The sequence below is a fragment of the Brachyhypopomus gauderio genome, chromosome 15 (assembly GCF_052324685.1).
Source record: "Brachyhypopomus gauderio isolate BG-103 chromosome 15, BGAUD_0.2, whole genome shotgun sequence".
Classification (NCBI taxonomy): Eukaryota; Metazoa; Chordata; class Actinopteri; order Gymnotiformes; family Hypopomidae; genus Brachyhypopomus; species Brachyhypopomus gauderio.
The window spans coordinates 4,950,201-4,962,994 of record NC_135225.1 but is presented as its reverse complement, the minus strand read 5'-3'; the positions used below and the strand labels follow the sequence as shown (position 1 = coordinate 4,962,994).

Below are 12,794 nucleotides of genomic sequence, written 5' to 3'. Positions count from 1 at the left end.
CCTAAGAACACTTATTCAGACCTTTATAAGTCGACACTTGCTTCTCCATTGTATACATTTAACATCACGCCCGTGGGTATGTTAGGAATCGTAATGTATCCTGTCACGTGCTTCAATCGCAGCTCTAAATACGCGGTCTATCTTATGACTAAAGCAAGAGTAAAATCTCGGTCTCGCCCTGAACCGCATTTCAATTCGTAACAAGTTTCTCGGCATGTTCGTTTTATTTCACAGACTCGATACAGGGTTGCTGGTTTGAGTCTTGAAAAAATAAAATAAAGACTGTGCCGTCAATCAGTGAATTAGAGAGCAAGGAATAGATAGTAACACGTTATGTTTGAACACATGAAACCTCTGTCCACGGTGCTGACGGTCGCCCCAACCCCCCGACTTAAACCAGGCGGTCTTTATATACAGTAGCGTGTGGGCTTGGAGCGCGTTTAACCTAAGCCGTCTACCTCTAAACGTTGACGTACGTAATATGAACTTAGCCATTTCAATTTTAAATTATGCTACTTCAGAAAATCCTTATGGTCCTGGTCCTTACGCGTGTACTTACTGGCACCTGCTTTAGGTTAAATCACATTATCCATTTTTATTCAACCTGTGTTCGTCGTGGTGACTAAAATCTTCTAAACGTATCTTAAAAGTGTTTAAGGCATAGCACTACTTTAATAACTTCATGTTGAATCCTAAAGAGAAAAAAAATGGATTTGCGGAAACATATCATTCGCGAGTCATCTCGAAAGAAGCTCATGTGATAAACGGTATCTTACCTCTGTCGCCATGTTGCCAAGAGACGGTGGCGGATCTGTCCCGGTGCTGAAATCGTCTCTACTCGTGGGACAATAGCACAGAGCTCCGTGGGAGGGAGGGAGGAACGCACTGTCGAGGGTGGAGGCGAGCGTGACCAGAGGTTTAACCATCACAGTGGAGCGGGGGAGGATGCTACTTTCACAGGCTTCTTTTAATTTGGATGAATGCAGAATAGCTCATCTTCAAAAGACATAGGGGTGAGTCCAATATCCAAGACAAGTGTTTTAAAGCGTTGGTGATTAGCACCAAGGGAAACACCGTGTTCTCTTTAAAACAAGGGTGACATTGAGTAATATATCACTATTTCAGTTTTGCTGAATGTTTTCCCATATTCGCCATTCACAGTAACAATACTTTGCCTTTTTTGTAACTTTTATTTGTAATTGCTTAAACTATTTTGAGACCACACAATTATAAACAAGTTATGTCCGTGAAGTCTTTAAAATTCATGGAGGACCCCCCCCCCAAAAAAAAAAACAAAAAAACAAAAAAAAAAACATTACAAAACATGGTTATTGCTGAGAACAAACAGTGCAAAGCAATGAAGCAGACTACATATTTCCAGAGCAGGATTTAGAAAACAGTACTCATCCTGCAGCTGTTGCTTATGAAAGATCTTTTTAAATGAAGCCAGGATATTATCACACACACATTATAAGTCAGTCTGAGTACTACTAAGATGAACTATTGCACATTAACATTCGTTTTGTCGCGGGGAGACCGGGTCGCCACCAGAGGGCGCGTGCACCCACTCACACACCCACACAGCACACGCTCCCGCGCACCAAACCACTCCCCAGGTCCCCATCACCTCACTACTAGCACCTGTGTCCTATTATGTTGTGCACCTGTTTAAGTTCACAGGTCGCTCTGTTCAGTGCTGCACATTCCTTCAGGAAGACTGCCCATCGCTGGACCTGCTCTCTCACCTACCTGCGTATTGGGACCTTACGACGTTCAAGCTGTGGAGAATAAAGACTGTACTATGCAACCCTCGCCTTCGGCCGCCTCAATCCCTGCATCACAAAATGTGCAGCTTGAAGCGGCCGGAGACGAGGAGCCCTCTCCTCTGGAGATCCTCACTCTACAAGGATGGGCTCTTGGTAAGCAGCAGCAGGAGCTTCAGAAGCTCCGTTCAGTTTCCATTCACCTATCCCCCAAGATCTACGCTGGGGATCCAGAGACATGCGAAGGGTTCCTGGTCCAATGCCGCCTGTACTTTACGTACCATCCAAGGCTTGGTGACCAGACTAAAGTTGCTTTCGTTATTTCACGCCTTGGCAAAGCACTGAACTGGGGCGCTGCTTTACTTACGGGCGATTCCCCCCTTTCGGATAATTACAATGTCTTTATACAGGAATTTCGGGAGGTCTTCAACCATCCGCTTTAGGGGAGGGCATGCGGACAAAGCCTGCTGCGGCTGCGACAGGGTGTCCGCAGCTCAGCAGAGCATGCCCTCGAGTTCCGCACCCTAGCTGTCGGTACAGGATGGAATGACGTTGCCCTCACTGATGTTTTTCTGGCTGGACTGAGGCCAGACTTAAGGGCGGAGCTGTCATGTCCTCCAGAGGAGCAGTCATTTAATCAAGTGGTACGCCTAGCCATAACCTTCGATCGTCTGCTCCAACAGAAGGGAAGAAGTCAACCCCGTGAGAGCCCACCAGCCGAACCCATGCAGGTGGGAGAGACCGCCTCCCCAAGGAAAGCCACCAGCACCAGGAGGGGATGCACCCGGGTGAGAATTTGCTGACTTGGGAGGTTACCGTGTCTCACAGGGCTGTGTCTTTGGGACTCTCTGCCCTAGTGGACTCGGGAGCCTTGGGGAACATAATGCGCAGAGCGTGGCTGAACAGCTGGGCGTGCCCTTGAGGAAGTTGGAGGAACCACGACGCGTGCATGCACTAGATGGACAGCATGTGGGTGGAGGATTTATTTATTTTTGCACTGCACCTGTTTCCCTCCATGTTCAGGGTCGTCAGGAACACATTAGTTTCTATATCCTCCCCTTCACACGCCACGATCACCTTAGGTCTCCCTTGGTTTAAGTTGCACAACTCTGTCATAGACTGGACCATGGGTCGTTTACTATAATGGGTCGCGCCGCTCAGTAGTGCCCGGTTCTCTCCCCGTGTGGCCATTCAGTCCACCAGCATTGAGAGCCAGAACATCTAAGCAAGCCAAGAGATCCCCGGTCCATATCGAGACCTAGCCAAGGTATTCAGCTCCACCAAGGCCACTCAGCCTCCCCCCCACCGTCCTTGGGATTGCCATATCACGCTCAAGGCGGGTACCACGCCTCCTCATGGACGTTTATCCATTATCGCAGGAGGAGGAGAACATTATGGTGTAATACATTAAGGAGGCACTTGGGCTATATAATCCACTCCACCTCACCTGCCTTAGCCAGCATATTCTTTGTTAAGAAGAAGGACGGGGCTTGAGGCCATGCGTGGATTACGGAGTGTCACGGTGAGGGGGCCGGGTCGCCACCAGAGGGCGCGCATCCCGGCCAGCAGCCGATCCCAGCACACACCCCCGTGCACGCAACCACTCCCACCATCACAATCACCAGAATACTGATGCACCTGTTTCTTGTTACGTTGCTCTTTTTAAGCCCGCAGGTCGTCCGGTCTGGTGCTGCACATTGCCACTACGAGCGTCTCTGAATCTGAGGAGCATTCTTCAGGAGATCCTTTGCCTGTATTGTGTGTGCTAAGAGCTTTACTTCTGCATCGCTGTATACGCTACGAGCTTTACTTGAGCTTCCGTTTTGAGCCATGGAGAATAAATGCCCCTCTGTCTCACCCACGCCTCCGGCTGCCTCTGTTCTGACGCCTTCGGCGTCACACCAAGGGCTCAATTCCCGCTTGGTTAATTACTCCTACCCTCTGCCTCTGGTGCCTTCGGCACTAGAGCAGTTGCGGCCTGCGAGTGTATTCACCAAACTCTATTTGCGGAGCGCCTACAACCTCATCCGCATCCACGAAGGGGATGAGTGGAAGACGGCGTTTAGTACCACCACAGGGCACTACGATTATCGCATCTTGCCTTACGGCTTGGCGTCAGCTCCGTCGCTCTTTCAGGCGTTCATTAATGAGGTCTTGAGGGAATATCTGAATAGATGCGTTGTCACCTACATTGACGACATTTTGATCTGTTCACAGACCCTGGACCAACATGTGCATGATGTGCAGGCTGTCCTAGGCACGCTACTGCGCAATCGTCTGTATTGCAAGCTGGAGAAGTGTGAGTTCCACCATTGGGAAGTGAACTTCCTGGGTTACACCATCAGGCCAGGCTCCGTGCAAATGCAACCTGCAAAGGTGTAGGCAGTTGTGGGATGGACGCAGCTTCACACACGGCGCGAGCTTCAGAGGTTTCATTAACGCATTTAGCCAAATCGCGAGGCCTCTTACAGACCTGTTACACGGGGGAGCAAAGTTGTGCTGGATGACAGAGGCAACAAAGGCGTTTGCGGAGATAAAGCAGGTTTTTGTCAACGTGCCCGTGTTACACCAACCCGATCCCAACAAGCCTTTCATTGTAGAGGTGGACGCCACAAATGTTGGTGCAGGCGCGGTTTTGTCACAATGCCCCAAAAAGAACAGTTCGCTAAGGCCAATAGCTTTCTACTCAAAGAAACTATCCGCTGCAGAGTCCAACTACGGTGTGGGTGATAGTGAGCTGCTGGATATGCACCTGACTTTCAGCAAGTGGTGACACTGGCTCGAGGGAGCAAAACATCCTTTTACAGTGATAACCGATCACAAGAACCTCGAGTATCTCAGGAGCACCAAGCGCATGAACGCTCGTCAGGCTCGATGGTCAAGAGGTTTTATTGTCATTTCAACTACATTCGGAGTACACAGTGAAATGTACTGTAAATGTGTAAATGTGTCATATTTTGTCAGTTGTGATTTTTCACCGCAATCGAAATTTCTGCAAATTTCCCAGCTGAGGGATTAATAAAGGATTATCTTATCTTATCTTACTTGTCCTCCACTTTTAACACATCTGTGCAGTTAGAACACACACACAAACACACACTAGTGATTACTAGGGGGCTGTGGATCACAAGTGCCTAGAGCAGTGGGCAGTCCAAGCCCGGTGCCTGGGGAGCAGTTGGGGTTAGGTGCCTTGCTCAAGGGCACCTCAGTCATGGCCTCAGGTCTGGGAATCAAACCCACGACCCTCCGGTCACAAGACCAGTTCCCTACCACCAGGCCATGACTGCCCATGAACGAAACAAAGTTCCTCCAGGACCATGGTGCAACATAAAAACAGTGCAGACAGAACATAAGTGTAACACAAGTGCGGACAGACAGTACAACACAATACAGACAGTACAGTATACAGAGTGCAGACAGACACTTCACTAGACAAAGAAGTGTAAGAGGTAGGTTCGGTTAGTGCAAATTGTGCCATGTGCAATACGCAGTATATGTGCAAGGGAGTCCCTGTCGCAGTGAATGAATGAATGAATGTTTAAATTTATATAGCGCCTTATCTAGATACCCAAGGCGCTTTACAATTGTTAACACAGCTACGTTACAGACAACCAATCACACACCGGCGCACAGCGTACTCTCTACCGGGAACCACAGCCCCCTGGGGGACTGAATGGGGTGCAGGAAGGGGAGAGAGGACAGACCCTAGTGGCAGAGCACCAGTGAAGTAGTAGTAGAGTGAAGTAGTGTGTGTAGTGCAAGTGCCTTCACATTGTCAGGGATAAGTTGGGGGTGTGGGTGTGTGTGTGTATATGTATGGAGGAGATGTCCATCAGTTCAGTGTCTGGCATTGAGGAGTCTGATGGCTTGTGGGAGGAAGCTGTTGCAGAGTCTGGCCGTGTTGGACCGGATGCTGCGGTACCTTCTTCCCGATGGGAGGAGGGAGAACAGTTTGTGTGAGGGGTGGGTGGGGTCATCCACAATGCTGGTTGCTTTGTGGATGCAGCGGGTGGTGTAAATGTCCGTGACGGAGGGGAGAGACACCAATGATCCTCTCAGCTGTCCTCACTATACGCTGGAGGGTCTTGCAGTCAGAGACATTGCAGTTCCCAAACCAGGCAGTGATGCAGCTGCTCAGGATGCTCTCTATGGTGCCTCTGTAGAAGATGGTGAGGATGGGTGGAGGGAGGCGGGCCTTTCTCAGCTTCCGGAGGAAGTAGAGACGCTGCTGGGCTTTCCTGGCTGTAGAACTGGTGTACAGGGTCCAGATGAGGTTCTCCGCTAAGTGGACACCAAGGAACTTGGTGCTCTTGACAATCTCCACAGAGGACCGCCTTGAGCGTGATATGGCAATCCCAAGGACGGTGGGGGGGAGGCTGAGTGGCCTTGGTGGATGTTGAGTGGAGAGTGAGTGTGACGTGCTCTCCTGAAGTCAACAACCATTTCCCTGGTCTTGTCCACGTTCAGGTGAAGGTTGTTGTCTTTACACCAGTCTGTCAGCCGCTGCACCTCCTCTCTGTACGTTGACTCGTCGCCTTTGCTGATGAGACCCAGCACTGTTATATCATTGGCGAACTTAATGATGTGGTTTGAACTGTGTTTTGCTACACAGTCATGAGTCTGCAGGGTGAACAGCAGAGGACTCAGAACACTGCCCTGGGGGACCCCAGTGTTCAGCATGATGGTGCCGGAGGTGCTGTTCCCAATCCGGACAGACTGGGGCCTCCCAGTCAGGAAGTCCAGGATTCAGTTACAGAGGGGTGTGTTTAAGCCCAGTAGGCTTAGTTTCCCGATGAGTTTCCGTGGGATGATGGTGTTGAATACTGAACTGAAGTCTTTGAACAGCATTCTGGCATAGGTGACCATCTTCTCCAGGTGGGTGAGGGAGAGATGAAGGGTGAAGGGTGATGGCATCGTCCGTGGAGCGGTTGGGACGATATGCGAATTGCAGGGGGTCTAGTGAAGGGGGCAGCTGGGTCTTAATGTTCCTCATGACTAGCCTCTCGAAGCACTTCATGATGATGGGGGTGAGTGCAACGGGATGGTAGTCGTTGAGGCAGGACACTGTGGACTTCTTTGGCATGGGGACGATGGTGGTGGTCTTGAGGCACGTTGGGACAGTGGAGCTGCTCTGCATCAGTTGTTCTGCACATTCCCTGAGCACTCTGCCGGGGATGTGGTCTCGTCCTGCAGCTTTTCATGGGTTGACTCTGCGCAGAGTTCATCCACTGCAGACAGGTCGCTGTTCTTTTCGCGGTTTCAGTTTCAGGTGACATACAGGCCTGGTGAAAAGAAAGTGCGTGCGGACACATTATCCCGGTCCTTCCCAGGCAGAACGGAATCGACCAGTGAGGAGCCTGTACTGTCCCCTGGACTGTTTTCTAGGTGCGGTGGAATGGGAGATTGATAGAGCGATCGTGGTGGCGAATCCCCATCCGAGCTGTCCTTCACACCACAGATATGTGCCCCCCGCATAGCGTTCTGCTTTCATAAACTGGGCACATACATCCGAGAGGACTGGACATCCCGGGGCTTTTAAGACAGTACAACTGCTGGGAGCTAGATATTGGTGGCCATGGCTACACCATGATGTCCTAAAGCACGTTACCTCTTGCTCTGTGTGCGCGTGTTGTAAAGTGCCGCACACTCCTCTGGCAGGCAAACATTCCTTTACCCATGCCCGAGCTGCCATGAACTCACATTGCTCTGGACTTCGTCACGGATCTTCCCCCCTCTGAAGGTAACACCACTATTTTTGTTGTCATAGACCGGTTCTCCAAGATGGTTCGGTTCCTCCCACTGCTGGGCCTGCCCACTGTTCCGCAATGTATTCAGGCAGTTCGGTCTGCCTGAGGATATCGTGTTGGACAGGGGGCCGCAGTTTACCTCGCGGGTGTGCCGGGAGTTCCTGTCAAAACTTAACATCACCGTTAGCCTCACGTCCGGGTACCATTCTCAACGATCAGGTAGAGCACACCAACCAAGAGGTGGGGAAGTTCCTGCGCGCGTACTGCTGAGAGCATGTCAACACATGGTGTGCCTTGCTGTCGTGGGCGGAGTACACCAAAACTCCCTCACACATGCCGGCACGAGGAAGACGTCCTTTGAATGCGTGTTCGGTCGCCAGCCTCCCTTGTACCCCTGGAATATCACATCCTCTAACCAACCCATCATAGAGAAGTGGTGCAAGAGGAGTGAGAGAGTGTGGGAGGCCACCCATTGGCGCTTGAGAGAGGCGATCAAGCGATTCCAATGCAAGGCAGATCGCAGAAGGAGCGAAGCACCATCCTATCAGGTGGGAGACAAGGTGTGGATGTCCACAGAGGACACCCTGGGCAGAAGAGGTAAGTTGGGGGACCGGTATGCGGGACCGTACATCATCCTCAGACGTATTAACCCAGTTACCTATAAAATCAGCCTGCCAGAGGACCGCCGCGCATCCAGAGCGTTTAATGTGTCTGCCCTAAAGCCGTTTCAGGAGGGTCCTTTTGAGGACACAGGTCACAGCCCCACCTTCCCCCTTGCAGTTGTCAGACGGTCCAGCCTAACACGTGGAGCGACTGCAGGATTCCAGGTGCAGAAGAGGGAGACTGCAATACCTGGTGGACTGGGTAGGTTACGGTCCAGAGGAGTGTTCGTGGATTCCGGCCTCCCAGGTGCTGCACCCCTCCCTTATCACCTCCTTCCACAGAGAACGCCCCCAGATCGTCCTGCACCTTGACAGCCTGGGAGGCCTCGTGGTATTCAGCGGGAGAACTCTGTCACTGTGGGGAGGCCAGGCCACCACCAGAGGGCGCGTGCACCCACTCACACACCCACTCACACACCCACACAGCACACGCCCCCGCGCACCAAACCACTCCCCAGGTCCCAATCACCTCACTACTAGCACCTGTGTCCTATTATGTTGTGCACCTGTTTAAGTTCACAGGTCGCTCTGTTCGGTGCTGCACATTCCTTCAGGAAGACTGCCCATCGCTGGACCTGCTCTCTCACCTATCTGCATATTGGGACCTTACGACGTTCAAGCTGTATAGCTGCATTGCAGTGCATACTCTTTTCTCTTCACCCTTGTTTAAAGTACGGAGAATAAAGACTACTATGCAACCCTCGCCTTCGGCCGCCTCAATCCCCTCGTCACAAGTTTCCTTGCAAGTATGTATGCTGTTATTTAATTGAGAATTATGATATGTTTGTGAAATTTGAAAATAGTTACTAAAAGCAACTTATTTTGTTATATATCATGTTATTTAATAATCTAATATATAAATATATTGTTTCCACATAATGTATTTGTATTAGTAATCACAGCAACAGAGGAGCGTGCACATGGAAGGGACACTCATCAATATCCTACCCCAACTGACTATATCTCTACATGCAGGTTTTACACTGGCATTCCCCTCATTAACACACGCCACTTAACCAGAACGACTCAACACAGGACCACGAGCTCACGGACTGGCCCCTCCCACACACAGCCACCAGATTAAGGCAGATGGGAGGCTCAAGCACTGATGTATCCCAGGACGTAACCAAAAGCATAATACACTATGGGGCAGTCATGGCCTGGTGGTAGAGAACTGGTCTTGTGACCGGAGGGTCGTGGGTTTGATTCCCAGACCTGAGGTCATGACTGAGGTGCCCTTGAGCAAGGCACCTAACCCCAACTGCTCCCTGGGCTAGGGCTAGGGCTGGCCACCGCTCTGGGCACGTGTGATCCACAGCCCCCTAGTAATCACTAGTGTGTGTGTGTGTGTGTTCTAACTGCACAGATGGGTTAAAAGTGGAGGACAAATTTGTGATTGTGGTGAAAAAATCACCACAACACTAAAATATAAATTAGGGGCAGAATACATCAACATTACATTACATACATGTCCCTGAGTTAGTTACAAAATTCCCCCAAAGTTGTTTGACTTCTACCACATATACAAACTCACAGATTTGTAGGTTTTTAGTAGTGTCCATCTGTTTGTGTCAACTAGTTAGATCTAATCCGAGATCATTCTCTCCTTCCTTTCCATTAATTCTCAGGAGTATTTTGTTTACACACACACACACACACACACACAAAACATAAACACCAAAGCTCTTGCCCTTTATGAGTGATATGTTTACAGGATGGAAACGGAATAGAATCAACATTGGGAAGCAAGACTAAAGACCTTTGGCTGATTCCTACTTGCCTCAGATTGCTTGCAGGAAGTGCTGATCCAAGACTGGCAGAGACTTGTTCCAAAATATCCCAGTGTGAGCGGTTCTGTTTTCTGGTGCTGCTTCAGCTCCATCAAGCACTTTCACGCCCGTCATTCCTCCTACAACTACATGTAAGGGTGATGACCAAGGCATTTCTTTCACTTAAGATGAAACATTTAATTTTACTTTATACATTTATATTTAAAACCATGCAATTCTTAATGTATTTTTCTCAATGCCACTATGGTGTTAATATACCCAATTACCATGCTTTGGCAGGGGTGAAGAATTCAGTAAGAATTCAGAGTCAGGTATGGGTTAAAAGTGGAGGAAAACGTGCAATGGGTTATCTGTGTTCGTTTAAAATTAAAAGCAAACAAGTTGCTTTAAAAACTATACATTCTTGTTATGAAATAAAATATAAATGTACAAAAGCATTTATTTGTCACAGGAAAAGAAGAAACGAAAGGCAGGAAACCCCCAACTGAAACTGAACGAAAATAACGAAAACAAAACCGAGCCAAAAAGTGCACTACCACAACAAAAAAAAGCCAACGTAAAAGTGACCGACATTGGTTCTAAAACTAAACGAGGCTTAAATAAGGCACAGCATAATACAATAACCTACTGGTGGTGAAGTTGGACGTTGGAACTGAACACACAACACGTGAGGGGCGTGTGGGAGACTCTAAAACAACAAAGTGACAACTAAATGACGAACGTAAACAAAGCCACGTGTAGAGTGACTACCGGTATGGGGAGGTGCTACGACAGCACTAAACTAAAGAAAGGTGGCGATACAACAGGGTACCCTACTACACTAATAACATCAGATACACTATTACGTAAACATACACAACACTATAGGTAAAAGGGATTAGGTTAATAGCTGCGGAGCACCCAAACCCCCACATACACCCATGCCCCCAGACACCATGTACATACAAACACACACAAAAATACTTACACGCCACAGTCTATGGTGCCCAGAGCAGTTCTGACTCAAAAGGCATCATTTCCAAATTATGTGAAATTCTTTCCTTTGTTTGGAGCTGTTGATTCAATAACAGGGGAACAGAATGGCAGTTCTGGGAGGATTTCCCAGACAGTGGAAAAAGACGGTTTGGAGACAGGGGGACAGTGGGTGGCCACTTCTCAAAAATGGACCAAGACAAATTCTCTGCTCGACCCTTGACCCTGTAGGAATTTCAAACTGTCCAATGAATATGGTGACATCTGGCAATGAACTCCACTCTGGGGGCATTAGGCCATGTCAGGTTTCTCACAAAATTCAGATAAGATGTATGTCTGTACATGTGTATGTCTGGTTAGGCTTTCTGCCACAATAAATATCTTTTGTCTAACTGTTGACTTAACAACAGGGTAAGATGGCTGGAACCTGATCAAATCATGTTCCGTTCAGAGGCAGGAAATGAGAATTCTGAAAATGCAAAAAAAAAAAAAAAAGTCTTATTAACTGGAAATCTCTGGAAAAGCAAATAAGCGCTGATCAGAGACTTTATGTCTGGAAACCCATAGGTCAAGTACATTCCAAATCTTTTTTCCACTGAGGTATTTGCAGTTGGCGAAGTCAACATGAATGTGTGAAACGCTTGATCATAAAAATGCTGAATTAAGCTATCGAATCACCCTGGCTGTTAAGAGGCCACAGTCGAAAATCAGCCAAGAATTTTGGGGGCATTCCTCTTCAGTTGCAATGACTGTTAGGAGCTAAGATTGCTCCATATGATAAAATGGAATAGTGCGGTACACAAAGCCATATTTGCAACTGGGAGCATACGAATTACCCACAATAAATTGAAATGTATTACATTTTACCCAGCCTTCCCCAAAAGTTTTGCCAATGGAGATTATGTCAAAATAATGCCTTTTGTGCAAAGGTTCCTAAATAAGAAATGTATTCTAAGAACAGATATTCAGAAATGTCAAATTGACTACAAAAGCTTCAAATGGTGGTGTGAATAAAGTATGTATGAAATCTCAGCAGTGTTCAGGTGAAGTTCACCTGGCGGACAGGTGAGGTGGTTCACTGCACTAGGAGGGCACACGGAATAGCAAGATAGCAAGAGTAAAGATAGCAAGGCCATCACCTCAGAACTGATATGTATGTATGTATGTACCTGTACACCTCAACGCAGAGGCAAAACTACTGTTAACAAGTACATGCTGATCTCAGAATGTTTCTTATACAAAGGTTTCAATAAATCATGCTTAGGCCTGACTCATATTATGTAGGCCTTGTAATACGACATCTACAGTTAAAACAGAAGCCATAATTATTTTTAACTATATTTTCTCAGCCAAGTGGTTTCTCCAAAGCGAATGCCAGATCATACACGAGAAGAGCCTATGGAATAAGCCAACAATAGCCATTTAAATAGAAGTAAATTAGGCTCCCGAGTGGTGCAGCAGATTAAATGCTATTCCCATTATCAGGTGAAAGCTGATTCAGCCCCTGGTAATGCCAGAACTGTTCCTGGCCATGAGCCCAAGAGAGCACGACTGACCTCTGCCTCCCCTATATTCCACAACATGGAGCCATCCAATCACAACTGACCTCTCCCTCCCCCATATTCCACAACACAGAGCCATCCATCTACATTTACATTTATGGCATTTGGCAGACGCCCTTATCCAGAGCGACTTACATTTTTATCTCATTTTTATACAAGTGAGCAATTGAGGGTTGAGGGCCTTGCTCAGGAGCACCTTAGTCATGGCCTCAGGTCTGGGAATCGAACCCACGACTCTCCTGTCCCAAGACCAGTTCCCTAACTACCAGGCCATGACTGCCCTCCAATCACAATTGAC

The 12,794-nt window shown here is 48.3% G+C and overlaps 1 protein-coding gene across 3 annotated transcripts in view; it reads right to left on the bottom strand.

Moving 5' to 3' along the window:
• The window catches only part of golga7bb (golgin A7 family, member Bb), a 28,813-nt gene extending 17,400 nt beyond the window's left edge, over window positions 1-11,413 (bottom strand). The window contains exons 1-2 of one of the 3 annotated variants that reach the window (XM_076975067.1): window positions 10,930-11,413; window positions 9,953-10,087 (exon numbers count right to left, since the gene is read on the bottom strand). In XM_076975067.1, the coding sequence (XP_076831182.1) occupies window positions 9,953-10,054 (102 nt within the window). In that variant the 5' untranslated portion in view covers window positions 10,055-10,087; window positions 10,930-11,413. Of the gene's footprint in view, window positions 1-776; window positions 1,079-9,952; window positions 10,088-10,929 lie in introns of those variants that run through there. The other 2 variants (XM_076975066.1, XM_076975065.1) reach the window with 2 other exon arrangements.
• Window positions 11,414-12,794: the final 1,381 nt, after the last annotated feature.